The sequence below is a fragment of the Chiloscyllium punctatum genome, chromosome 8 (assembly GCF_047496795.1).
Source record: "Chiloscyllium punctatum isolate Juve2018m chromosome 8, sChiPun1.3, whole genome shotgun sequence".
Taxonomy (NCBI): domain Eukaryota; kingdom Metazoa; phylum Chordata; class Chondrichthyes; order Orectolobiformes; family Hemiscylliidae; genus Chiloscyllium; species Chiloscyllium punctatum.
In genome coordinates this window covers 123,404,228-123,418,412 of record NC_092746.1, presented here as the reverse complement: position 1 = coordinate 123,418,412, position 14,185 = coordinate 123,404,228, and the positions used below count along the sequence as shown (strand labels likewise).

Below are 14,185 nucleotides of genomic sequence, written 5' to 3'. Positions count from 1 at the left end.
TACAAGACAATACATGACTTGGAAAGGGTGGATGCTAGGAAATTGTTTCCGTTAGGTGAGGAGACTAGGACCCGTGGGCACAGCCTTAAAATTAGAGGGGGTAAATTCAGAACAGAAATGCGGAGACATTTCTTCAGCTAGAGAGTGGTGGGCCTGTGGAGTTCATTGCCGCAGAGTGCAGTGGAGGCCGGGACGCTAAATGTCTTCAAGGCAGAGATTGATAGATTCTTGTTGTCTCGGGGAATTAAGGGCTACGGGGAGAATGCAGGTAAGTGGAGTTGAAATGCCCATCGGCCATGATTGAATGGCGGAGTGGACTCAATGGGCCGAATGGCCTTCCTTCCACTCCTATGTCATATGGTCTTCACCATCAATATGGTGCATGATACAGTGTGATGGTAAAGTCCTCACATGCCTAGATGTGTGCAGTTCTGACAATGCTTAAACAATACTTAACACCATCCAGGACAAAGCAGCCTACTTGATTTAAGATTTGTGTAACACCTTAAAGATTAGTTCCCTTCAGTGCTGATATATGATGGTAACAGTGCTTACCAGCTATGATGAAGGATCTTCCAACAGTAAGTTCCAAACTCAATCTGTACCTCTTCGAAGAACGAGGGCTGCAGAGACATGGAAACACCACTAACTGCAAGATTTCTTCCAATTCACAAACTATCCTAACTCAGAAATGTTCCTTCACCATCACTGGGTCAAATTCTGGGACTCTAGTAATGTTGTGGGAGTACATGCCATAAGGATAACAGTGTTTCAAGTAAATAGGTCACATTTACCTTCTCCAGAGCAATTAGGGATGGGTAGAAAATGTTGGCCTAGCCAGTGACACCCTCATCTCATTAACAAATACAAAAATTAATTTTGTGACCAATCTTCAGATAATTAATTGAGTTCAGCTGATCTGTGCATTTCCTCAAAATCCTTATATGGTGGAGTTTTTGCAATATGACACTCTCCAAAACTCAAATCCTGTATTTTTTGATTAGCATTATTGATAATCAATTGAGTTCTCCAAAACTAAAGCCTGTGTTTTTATCCTGTGTTGGATATGAACTGGTGTACCCCCAATTCTAACACAATACTCCATATTAAGATTTGTCTCTAACTGGCGAATACAGTTTGTAACTCTCCTCATCTTTTTTTTGGAATACAGTTGCTGTTGTTTGATACACTTTTTTTGTGGCATTTTGAGGCTCCAGCCCCATTCATAGATATTCAAAAAATTGGGAGAGCCTTTTGAGCCTAAGGCTGCCCCTTTCTTTGATGTGAAAGCAACATCTTTAAGGAATGTTATCAATGAGCGGTTTGTAAGAAATAAGACGTCACAGTAAGCAATGAGTTAACAGTCAGAAATGGTCTCTGTTAGTGATGTTCATATCTGTAACATTCAGTGACAGTGGAAATTACATTTTGTGAAAGCTATTGCCAAGAGGAATTTACAAAGTAGCAATGTATACAGAGAATGGGTTATGTTTTAGTTGGTCAGAGATTGAAACAACACTGAAATCTCATTTAGGACTTGTGACCCATTCAGTACAATGACTGTCTGATAGCATGCAGCCAATTACCTGTGTAAGTTACCTACAAAACAAGGATCTCATAACAAAAGAGTTTTCATACAGACAATCTTCAGAGTCACAGCTGGATGAGGTAATATTCACTTTGAGATTTGCTTGATCTAAAATCCCACAAAGTAAACACAGCAGTGCACTGCATTCAGTGCAATTGCTTTGCAAAGCCACATGTCGGTCACATCCTCAGACATGCATCGTAATCGGACTTGTACCTTGTTCAAGCTTTCAGGTGAAGTACACCTCAAATCTTCTGGGATACATTGAAGCTGTCTGTACTCTCTGTTAACTCTTAATGGCTTCAGTACAAATTCGAGCAGGAAAGCCGATATTTCATGAGAAACCAGCAGTTTGGTACGAAGCATAGAAAAATGAAATATATTTTAAATTGTAAGTGACTGGGAAATGTTAGCATTCAGGGGGACTGAGGTGACTTTGTACAGGAATTGCAGAAAGTTGACAAATTAACATAAAGTTAAGTGAGCAATTTGGATATTGAATGATATGTTAGTCTTTAGGTATAATTATAAATGTAAAGAGGTCTAATTGTAGTTATTAGGTAGTACCTAATGGATAGAGGACAGAAGATGTGGTGTCTTATCAGTGCTTAGAAGAGTGAGTGCATTGAAGATTCATCAGTTGATTCCTGCGATGAGATGAAAGAATTGTCATTTAAGCCTTTATTCCCTGAAGCTTTTATATATTAATAAAAAAAACCTGATCTCATTGAAGTATAAAGTTTTAAAGAAATGCTTGTGGGATGTCTGCAGAGTCTAAAACTTCGGGTCACAACCATAGAAGAAATAGTCAGCCATTTAGATCTGAGATGAAATATCTTCATTTTAAAAGCGTTGCAGTTATTTAGTTGAGAATATGAAGGATGCTGAAGATTGAAATTGATACATTTTTGTATACGAAGGAAGGTGAGGGATATAGGGATTGTGTCGGAAGACGAGGTTGAGGTAGTGATCAGGCATGATCTTATTGTTTGGCAAAATTGGCTCAAAGACTCACTTTTCTTTTGTTATGTACTCAGTTTTGAGTGGAAACTGTACATCATGTGCTGTGATTGGCGTATGTATCCATTCCTTGGTTATTGAATTCACACACTTAAGTTGGAGCAGTGTGACTTCACTGCAGGAGGGGAAGCTTATCTTCTCACTGGTTGCAGCAAGAGTCCTTCCTTTAAAATGTTTTTTATTTGCTAATTTTCTCCCCTCAGGGCTTCATCAGAGGGCATCGATTTCTGCTGGGGTCCGATTTTACAGTTACTGGCCACCCTCTGGAACCTCACTTAAGGTATCTCAGCGTTCTGCTTGTGAACATAGTGAATGTTGGCGGGCTGTTCCACCAACAGAGCACCACGGCCAAACTTGATTTTGCCCTCACTTGGTGTCCAAGTCCTGATGGAAGGTCACAGTTTTTAACTTGCACCATCTGTGGAGAGACAGAAAGTCAGACCTGCTGAGTGTTTCCAACATTTCATTTTTTAAGTCTAAGTGCATTTCTCACCTGGGTGGGAGTGTATCACTGAAGAGCAGTCAAGTGTGGGAGTATGTAAGGTTCTCCGCCACCTCCTCCCAGAGCTCTGAGACCATTGGCAATACTTCACCCTGGCTGAAATTCTCAGACCTGGAACCTTTCTCATCCATTCAGCCAGAAGCCCCTGGCTAAGACTTGCTGAGCTAGCAGGAAAATAAAATACTTGAAACAAGTGATCATTTTCCCTCCTCAGTTCAATAATGTTGTGATACATATAATACAATTTGCCACCATTTGTAGTCCAAGCAGCTGCTAACATAGAGTTCTGGTTTAAGAAATGAAAAAAGTTTGTTCAGATTTCTCAACCTACTTGTGCGATGTAACTCATTGACCCTGATTTGAAATTTATGCACTTATTCCTGATAGCCATTCTTACTGATCTAGCATGTCTAATGGCATATACTATCCCATTCTGAATCTTACAAAAGGTAATCATTCTAATTTAACAGAATTTGATCCTCTTCACCATATTACTAGGCAAAAGATTTTCAAAGGATGATTAGATTAGATTCCCTACAGTGTAGAGGATGTTGGATGACTGAAAATGTTGGGTACATACCTCTCCAGGTACCTAAAATTCTTGATGTAGACTTATAGTACTGAAGGAATCTTGAACGTCTCGAGGTCTTTTGGATTGGATCTTAAACTGAAAACTGAGTTGCTGTCTCAGGTGGATACAGATTTCAAGGTATTATTTGGAAGAACCAGTGCCCTGAATGTTAATCATCCTGACTTAACATCTAATAATAGATTATCAATGCATTGATCTTATTGCTACTGTGCAATCTTGCTGTCATCTTTGGCTGTGGGATATCCTACTTCACAACTGTCACTCTACTACACATGTACTTCATTGGCTGCAGCAATGCTTTTGGATGACCTGAAGACGTGAAAAGCGCTATATAATTCAAGTCTTTTTTTTAACAGCCTATCATTCAGCCTTGAGGTCATGTAACCAATAAGTCTGTTATTTGTAAAGCTGTTTTAATTCACTTCTAAATTGCTGCCTTGTAATCGACAGTAGACTGTTATGTTTTTATGTTTAGTCTCTGCGCATGAGAATGTGCTCGTGGAACTTTACTGGAGCTTTTTGATGTTTTGTATGTCACCTGAGTGCTTTTGTTTGCCCTTTGTCAGCTGTGGCTTGATTGAAGACACTCTTGCCTATGGATCATAAATCCTCATGTTTAAGTTCTGCTCCAGAACACACACACAAAATCTACACTGACACTCTAATGCAATATTGAGACAGTATTGCAATTCGTGAATCAAAGCTTCCTCCTGCCTACTCAGTTCACTTGAAGAGACCCTATGGTGCTACTTCAAAGAACAGAGGGGAGGTTCTCCCAGTGTTCTGGCTAATATTTAGTATCTCTCAACCAACATCTCAAAAGACAACACTATCTGGTTATTCTCACATTGCTTTTTGTGGGAGTTCTCTGTTCTAAAATTGGTTATCCCGTTTCCTACTTAATAACAGTGGCTGCACTTTGAAGGTACTAAATTGGATGTGAAGTACGTGGAGCCATCCAGTTATCATGAAAGGCATGTCTTTGATTTTCTTTCTCCCTTGTTCTCCTTCTCACTACATAGAATACTTTACAGTCTCCTCTCATCAACATACCCCACTGGGGATCAGGCACTCTGGTTCTGATAAATGAATGACAGGTAACAAACAGAAATAAATTTATGAAATGAAAATAGTTCCTCTACTGTGAATGATATTGGCAAAGCTGACTTTATTGCCCATCCTCTGACAGTGGTTCTTCTTGAATTGATGATGGTGTTCCCACTATTGCGTTAGGTAAAGAGTGCCATGGTAAGGCATGCCCATATGTTGTCTGTTAATCGAAGGAGAAATTTTATTGAAATTTAAAAAAAAATAATCTTTGCACTCCTATAAAAAGGTTTTATTGTAATAGTTTCTGGAAAAATAGCATGGTAACAGTGTACTTAGTAATTTTATGAAATCACTTTTTTTAGGTCTTACGACATGCAACTTGAAACTGAGACAGAAAGTGCTACAACATGGTAAGAGAACAATCTCAAAGAAAAGTCTTGTTTTTGCTTTGAGTTGCAGTTTGTGATGTAATTAAAATTCTATTACTGGAATGATCAGTTTTCAATGTAGAGCAAGCACTTTCTTCTCCCTCCCAGAAATCAGGTGTGCGTTTTGGTTTGCTTTAAGCTCATGGTGGTCGGAATTACCTCTTTTGCTTAACAGGATATTGAATTGCCAAAAGTGGTAGTGAGTTATAGAGATGGGGAATCGCCCGTATTGTCTCTGTGGGACTTAGCTGATCTTGGCTGGAATGCTGCCATTAGCTACAACGTCTATAAGCTGGAGTCAGATGTTAAAATATGCTACTGTAGTAATAATAGAAATTACTACCTGTGACTAGATCTTGTTGTTGAGTACCACACAGCAGTACCACAGAACTTAGCCACTTCAACTTAGGTAAGGGTATCAAGCAATAAAGAAAAAAGACAGGTACACTGGGTTGAGGTACAGGTAGACATGATCTAATTGAATGATGAAGCAGGCAATTGAGACTGAATAAGCTTCTCGTATTGTCCTGTGTAACTTCATACATTCAACCACTGGTAATGTTAAGCTGCCCAGGTGTCAAATAGGAATCTTTAAACTGTAATGAGCTCACTTAATTGACAAATCCTCTTGTATTCTCCTGTTGTTCATCTGGTGAACTAATAAACACAGTTGTGAAACTACATTAGGTGAGATATAAATTAAGCATCAGGTTAATCAAAAGCCGAATTAGACAGTAACAGGAAATCAATACTGCATGATTAATTTGTTTAAGAATGTGTAGCTACACTATCTTGAGTACAGAAGTAATGGTTGTGACACCGCAGCAACACTCCTGCTTATACGAGCCCAACATATCTGTGACGTGAAATTTAGGCATTTCTAAACAAAAAAATCATTCTTTCATCCAAGTCAACATGGCACTAATACAGAAAGAGCGAGAGGCATGCTGTCTTGCATATGTGATCAGGGAGGCAGGTGAGATTGGAAATGATGTGGAAAATCATCTTGCATTAGCGAGTTTTGAGAAGATTTGTAGCTCAGGTTGAGATTTTGGATGTAGATTTGCTCACTGAGCTGGAAGGTTCATTTCCAGACGTTTCGGCACTGGGTAACATGGAAATGAACCTTCCAGCTCAGTGAGCAAACCTACATCCATCATCTTGCATTAAACTGAGAATAAGGCAACTAAAACATAAAAGGCACATTTAGAACTGATGTTAGGGAGATCTGCCCATGGTTATTGACCAGCGCATTTGAATAGCTGGAAATTCTAGGGTTGTTATCCAAACTAATTAGATTCTGCAGTGGTATGAACATGAAGGTTGTCCTGAGATGTGCCAAAAAGTCTATCTCATCTGTAAGTAATCACCTTGTGATCTACCCTTTTGTACCTTTTTTGAAGTTTAAAACTGGCACGCAGGGAACTGACAGATGTCCTCCTTAATTGAGTGAAGTTCATTGAATTATTCCTGAATGACAAACAAATACCATACTGGAGCCTTTCGAAGCTTGCAACACAACCCAAACCAGAATTTGCTGGAAAATCTGAGCAGGTCTGGCAGCATCTGTGGAGAGAAATCAAGAGTTAACATTTTAGGTCCAGTGACCCTTCTTCAGTTCTGAAGATATTTCTGGGTTTTTTTCAGATTTACAGCATCCACAGTTCTTTCCTTTATTTTTGCAACTTAAACTCTTTGCTTTAAATTGATTGATTCCAGGACCAAGCAAGCAGTCTGTGTTGAGCAGTTCGACTTGCTTTGCAATAATTGCAAACGAAAGGATGACTTTGAAGTGACATTATGCGTACCAGACAACACTGTGTATCCTCTTCAACCAAACAAAAACAAATCAGCTGGGAGACCGCAGCTGCACAGTTTGCAATAGGTAGTAATAGAATTTAAAATTACCAGCCTCTTCCCTATAAATTTATATTAAAAATATATAGACCGTATGAAATGAAATGCAATGTACCTGTTATTCTCTCCACTTACAACAAATTTCATGATATTCAATCCATGTATTTTAAACAGTCTATTTTGAATTGCATTTGAAGATCAGGTATTCCCTATCTTATCACCCTCCCTCCAATCTAAAAAGAGAGAACTAATATGTGGACAAATAAAGAATATGTTAGCTGAAATATCTGGTTTCAGTTCCTAAAGCTACATTTCAGAAGCAGTTGCGCTCAATTGTTAATTGCTTCATATTTTCCATCCCAGTGTTGCTGACCATCATATTGTCATTTTAATTTGATGTCACATCTGTTGAAGACCGACTAAGCTAGCTTTTTTAGGCATTTTTGACAAGATTGATTTATTTGTGAGTTAAGTGGGTGGTATACAAGTAAAAATTAAGGAAATTCACAACACCAGTGTTGAAAATTATGTACCTGTATTGATAGATTTTTGTTGGGTATCAAGGATCATGACATTCATACAGGTAGATGGAGTTGAAGTAATCTAAATGGAACAAGCTGGTGGAGTGTGGCTGTTGTCACTCCAGGCTGAAGGCCTGGTGACTGTGCCCATGAAGAATTTTTACTCAGCAGTACATCCCTGCTCTTGTATGTTAGCCATCTTGAAATGAATGCCAATATTGCATTTGACTTCCTAACTACCAACTGAAGCTGCATGTTAACCTTAAAAGAGTCCTGAGCTAGGACTCCCAAGTCTCTTCGTGCTTCAGATTTCTGAAGCCTTTCCCCATTTAGAAAATAGTCTATGTTCTAGTTTTCCTTCTGAAGTGCATAACCTCTTACTTTCCCATATGGTATTCCATCTGCTATTTATTGCCCACTATCCTAACCCATCCAGGTCCTTTTGCAGCCTCCCTTTTTCCTCAACGCTACATGTCCCTCCATCTGCTTTAGTGACCTCTGCAAACTTAGCAACAATGCTCTGAGTTCCTTCATTCAGATCACTGAGTCACATCCTGGACCTCCCTCTCTGATGACATTGTGGGCTGCAATGTTTCAAAATGGCAGAATGGTCAAAGAGGTGACAGACAGAATACAATCTGGGTAAGTGTTAGATTATGAACAAGGTTACTTTTACCAACAATTGACAGTGGCTACGTGGTCACTGCAGAGCTTTTACTTCTAGATTTTTATTGAATTCCAGTTTCATTATCAGCCATGATGGGATTCAAGCACATCGCCCCTGAACATTAGCCTGGCTTTTGGGATTACAACAATGCCACCACCTCTCGACTAGTTGGTTGAGAGATAGATCTTTTATTGTATACTGTTTTGATGCAGCAAATTGATCTTAGCTGAGATTCCATTTTCCTTAAAAAAATACATTTGTTAAAGTTAGTGTTGTTATTAGCTACTGCTATTGTAGTGAAGCAGGAAGACCTGGTCTCTCACTCTTTTAAAAAAGAACTGTACTTTTCCTTTTTTTGTGTATTAAATTATCCCTGTACCATTTCTGATGATCCAGTGAGATGGTTGATTTGAGAATCTCTGTGTATAACTCACTCCCCTTCATTTCAGTGCCTTTTGTTTGAGGAGATAAAAGCCATTGCTGTTCTTTTTCCCCAACAAAATTACTTATTAATAAGTCCAGTAGGGAATTTAGGAGAAACTACCCAGAAAGTGGGCAAATGTGGAGCTTACTTTTACATGGAATAATAAAGATAAGTATCTGAGGGATGGAATAGATGATATGGTGATAGTGCAAATTGGTAGGAGATTTGTGTAATATAGACTTGTTACATTGAATGGCATGTTTCCATGTTCTGTGTTTCTGAAATATATAGTTGAGTGTTGAGGATTCAACATTGTTTATAGATATTGTCTGTTTAAATCCTAAGATTTCAGTAAAGTGTTTTCTTAAATATGTCTCTGCCTTTTGCTGCCTTTGAAATATCAAGAGAAGTTGTAATTTCCATCCCAGTCTATGATAGAATTTAAAAGATAATGTCAAGGGTGTACTGAGTGCAGGGAGTAGCGATTGGTAGACCTATCAGTTTTGATGTATGTGAACGCCTGACTTTCAACATGCATTGAAGTGAGACTGCACTGTATAAATTTGCAACACAACCATCTTCAGCTACGTTCATTTGTGTTGTGCAATTGCCCTATTTGGATGAGTAATTATGTTGGACAACTAATTGCATGTGACTTGAGCACTTCATTATATCAGGCTGGACTGATTAGGTGCTACAACCCCATACAGTGTGAGGAAAAGACCAAGTCACATAAATACCTGCCATGCACGTGGTGGGTGGTGTTGTCTCTCATACGTTCGCTCTCAGACACACACACAAACACACACACAAAATGTGAACCCCTCAGTAAGAATGGGAGATCTATAAAGTAGAACCACAGTTCAGCTGCAGGCACCGGTCTTCAGCTGGGAATGTCATGGAAAAGGATTGACATTAATTATTAGATAATGAAAGCTAGGTAATTATCCATTTTGTCTGTGGAGAGTGCAAAGTTTCTGTTTTTCCAATAGAAGGAAGGAAGCCTCCATTTTGATGGCAAAAGAATGGGAAACCTCCAGTAAGCAGTACAAAGATACTGTGTTGCTATCTTATGGAATTTAAAGCTTTAAAAGGAAGTTAAAAATCACACAACACCAAGTTATAGTCCAACAGGTTTATTTGGAAGTACAAACTTTCAGAACGCTGCTCCTTCATCAGGTAGCAAGTGAGGCAGGATCATAGGACACAGAATTTATAGCAAAAGATCCTAGTGTCATGCAACTGAAGCAATATATTGAACAAACATAGATTGCTGTTAAGTCTTTCATCTTTTAGAATGGGTTGCAGGTTTCAATTCATTAATATGCAACTCCCAGAACTTCAGACTGGTTCTATTTCCAAAGTATCAATTTATAAAATGTCACATGGATTGACTGCCATAGACTGTGTGCTTTTTGAACAATATAGAATGTTTCTGCAAATACAATTCTGCAAATTTTCAGCTATTACAAGGGGGCATAGCTTTAAATTAAGGGGGGGTAGATATAGGACTGATGTTAGGGGTAGGTTCTTCACTCAGCGAGTCGTAACTTCATGAAATGCCCTGCCAGTAGCAGTGGTGGACTCTCCCTCTTTATGGGTATTTAAGCGGGCATTGGATAGGTATATGGAGGATAGTGGGTTAGTGTAGGTTAGGTGGGCTTTGATCGGCGCAACATCGAGGGCCGAAGGGCCTGTACTGCGCTGTATTCTTCTATGTTCTATGTAAATGCAAATTCACCCCATGGATTTGTGTGTGTGTGCGCGCATATGTGAGGGGGAGAGAGAGTGTGTGTGCGCGCGCTTGATAGAGTGTGTGCATGAGTGTGACGGATTATCTGCCTGTGAAAGGATGAGAGTGTGGGGTGGGTGGGTGTGTGTGTCTGAGAGAGACCGTGTGTATGAGAAAGGGTCTGCGTGAGTGTGTATAGTGCAGTGGGGTAACCTGTAAGTGTGACATGAACCCAAGGTCTGGTTGAGGCCCTCCTCATGTGTACCGAACTTGGCTATCAGCCTCTGCTCGGCCACTCTGCGTTGTTGCTATGATGACCATCTTCCGAGGCGGACTGCAGGGTACGCAACAGCACAGAGACACACACACCCAACCCACGCTAACACCCACATGCACTCCCTCTCACAGGCATATACCCGGTCACACTCTCGCACACACTGTATCAAGCACGCACACTTTCATGCTCTCTCTCTCACCCACGCGTGCGCACGCACCCATGCAAGCACAAAGTCACACGCACACCCTCTCACAGGCATATACTTTGTCACATGCACACACGCTATCAAGCATGCGCGCACTCTCTCTCACTCCGCCGCCCCCCCCGCGCGCAAACACACTCACACTAACTCTTCCATCCCACCCCCCCCCAACCTCACCATCCCTTCACATTGCGCACACACACATGCATATAAATCTATGGGGTGAATTTGCATTTGCAGATACAATCTATTTTGTTCAAAAAGCACGTAATCTATGAGCAGTCAATCCATGTGACATTTTATAAATTGCAACTTTGGAAATAGATCAGTCTGACTCTAACCTCACACTTTTAATGCATTGTCTGAGCTGAGATGTAATTTTTTTAATATACTGATAAAACCGTAAGTTATCTCTGGAATGTGACTTGAAAGAAGTTCTGGGATTTATGAACATATTAATGAGCCAAAACCTGTAACCCATTCTAAAAGATTAAAGACTTAACAGCAATCTAGGTTTGTTCAATATATCGCTTCAGTTCCATGACACAATGATGTTTTACTATAAATTCTGTGTCCTATGATTCTGCCTCACTAGCTACCTGACGAAGGAGTAATGCTCCAAAAACTTATACTTCCAAATGTGGTGCTGGAAAAACACAGCTGGTCAGGCAGCATCCAAGGAGCAGGAGAATCGACTTTCTGGGCATAGGCCCTTCATCAGGAATTTTTAACTTTGCAAATTCTGGATCTCCCTTCCTAACAGTAGTTTGGAGCAAATTCTAGAAAGCAGTTCCCCTTGGGAAATTGAGGTTGTTATTAAACGGTGTTCTTACTAGCCTGCACACACAACCTTGACTTAGATCTCTATCATTGTTCCTTCACTGTCTCGGAGTCAAAATCCTCAAAGCCCCTCCATAACAGCATGATGATGAACGTGCAGCACATGGACAGCAGTAGCTTACCACCAACTTAGTGAAGGCAACTAATAATTGTCTTACTAATGACACCCATAACATATGAACGAATTTTTAAGAATAAAGCAGTCTTTATTTCAGCCATCCCTGCTAAATGGGTGAAATATCAAGGCTAACTAGTAGAAGACAGAGTATTGGGCTAAAGGAGCAGTTTCAAGATGGCAAGCTGTAACTAATAGAGTAACATAGGGATCAGTGATGGGGCCACAATTATTAACAATGTACATTAATGACTTGGATGAGGGAAGTGAATGTACTACAACTAAGGTTGTGGAAGGCACAAAAATAGCAGGAAGGCAAGTCATGACTCAAAAGATTCTGCAAAGGGATACATATGCCCCCAGTTTCATCGTTTAGTTAAATAAATTAGCTAAACCTGAGGATTATTTTAAGAAAATTGAAGTGTACAAAACTCGAAATATGGATTTTAATGTGGGAAAATGTGAGATTACACTCTTCAGCAGGAAGAATAGAGTCAGAGAGTCATAGAGATGTACAACACAGAAACAGACCCTTCCATCCAACTCGTCCATGCTGACCAGATATTCTAACCTAATCTAGACCCATTTGCCCTGCACCTGGCCCATATCCCTCTAAATCCATCCTATTCATTTAACCATCCAGATTCCTTTTAAATATTGTAATTGTACCAGCCTCCACCACTTCCTCTGACAGCTCATTCAATGCACGCACCACCCTCTGTGTGAAAAAGTTGCCCCTTGGGTCCGTTTACGTTTTCTCCCCTCACCCTAAATCTATGCCCTTTAGTTCTGGACTCCCTCACCCCAGGGAAAAGATCTTGTCTATTTATCCTATCCATGCCCCTCAAGATTTTATAAACCTCTATAAGGTCACCCCTTAGCCTCCAAACCTCCAGGGAAAACAGCCCCAGCCTATTCAGCCTCTCCCTGTATCTCAAACTCTCCAACCCTGGCAACATCCTCGTAAGCAACATCCTCATAAGTCTTGTCTGAAGCCTTTCAAGTTTCACAACATCCTTCCGATAGGAGTGCTGAATCTTATATAAATGAAGGTACAACACAGAGGAACTTGGAGGTCCTGTTGTTTAAATCATATAAAGCTAGCATTCTAATTCAGTGGGTAATAGGTAAGGTGAGTGGAATGTTGACCTTTATTTCAAAGGGAATCCAAATTCAGTGGGTAGTAGGTAAGGCAAAAATGAGACAGCTTGAATACTACAAATGGTTTTGGTCCCTTAATCAAAGATCTTCTGGCTTGGAAGTAGTGTAGAGAAGATTCATTAGGTTAATCCAAGGGTATGGAAGGATCCCCTTATGAAGAGAGGTTGCATAGGTTGGGCTTGTGCTTATTCGAATCCAGAAAAATCATAGGGGGAGTTATTGAAAGATATAAACTCTTAGGAGACTTGACAGGGTAGATGTGAAGAGGTTAAAATTAGAATTAGCCTTTATCGTCACATATACTCAGTGAGTACCATGAAAAATTTATACGTTGCCACTTACAACACTGAGTTATGTACAAAGGTACCTGGGTGCAGCTCTTTAGTTATAAGATCTTAGACAATAGAGAAATAAAATGTCCAGTAATGCAGAAGGTAAAAGTTCAGAACAACAGACCACACTGACACCTAGCTTCCAGTTCACACCGGGCCCTGGCTGTAGACTGTGCCAGGCTTCACCTTGAGTATAATGAGGTTGGGAGATCACTTCAGACCACCATACTGGGACGAGAGGATGCCACATAGGGAGGCCGCTGCCTGAGGCCGGTTGGTCACCATGACATGACAGTGGGAGGCTCCTATGAGAGGCTGCTGTGACACGCTGGGAGGCAGCCATGGCAGGCTGGGAGACTGTTATGCCAGGCTGGGGAAGTCACCGTATCAGGCCATGAGGTTACCATGCCGTGCCATGCCAGGAGGCTGCGGCATCTGTTTGGGGGAGGTCACTGTACATGCCAGGAGGCTGTAAGTATGCCATGCCGTGCCAGGACACTGTTGCATCATGCTAGGAGGTCGCTGCATCTGGCTGGGAGGTCACCGTGCCAGGTCGGGAGATTACCACGGCACTCCGGGAGGCCGCTAAGGAACACTTTCTCTTATGGATGAGCGTGGGACCAGAGGGCATAATCTCAGAACAAGGGGTTGCACATTTAATACAGATGAGCATGAATATATTCTTTTGGAGATTGCAGATCTGTAGAATTCTTTGCCGCCAAGGGCTTTCAAAGCTGGGTTATTAAGTATATTAAAGGCTAAGATAAACAGATTTCTGATCAATAAGGGAATAAAGAGTTATGGGGGAAAAGGCAGGAAAGTGAAATTAAAGATTATCAGATCAGCCACAATCTCATTGTTGGGCCAACTGGCCTAC

General features: G+C 40.5%; 1 protein-coding gene across 8 annotated transcripts in view; it reads left to right on the top strand.

Annotated features, from left to right (window-relative positions):
* arhgap39 (Rho GTPase activating protein 39) overlaps positions 1 to 14,185 on the top strand; it is a 556,622-nt gene that overhangs the window by 172,987 nt on the left and 369,450 nt on the right. For 4 of the 8 annotated variants that reach the window (XM_072576394.1, XM_072576398.1, XM_072576393.1 and 1 more), the window contains one exon: positions 5,115 to 5,162. The exons of 2 other annotated variants lie outside the window; for them this stretch is intronic. In XM_072576394.1, the coding sequence (XP_072432495.1) occupies positions 5,115 to 5,162 (48 nt within the window). Of the gene's footprint in view, positions 1 to 2,811; positions 2,889 to 5,114; positions 5,163 to 14,185 lie in introns of all 8 variants that reach the window. 2 more of the 8 variants (XM_072576396.1, XM_072576397.1) reach the window with 1 other exon arrangement.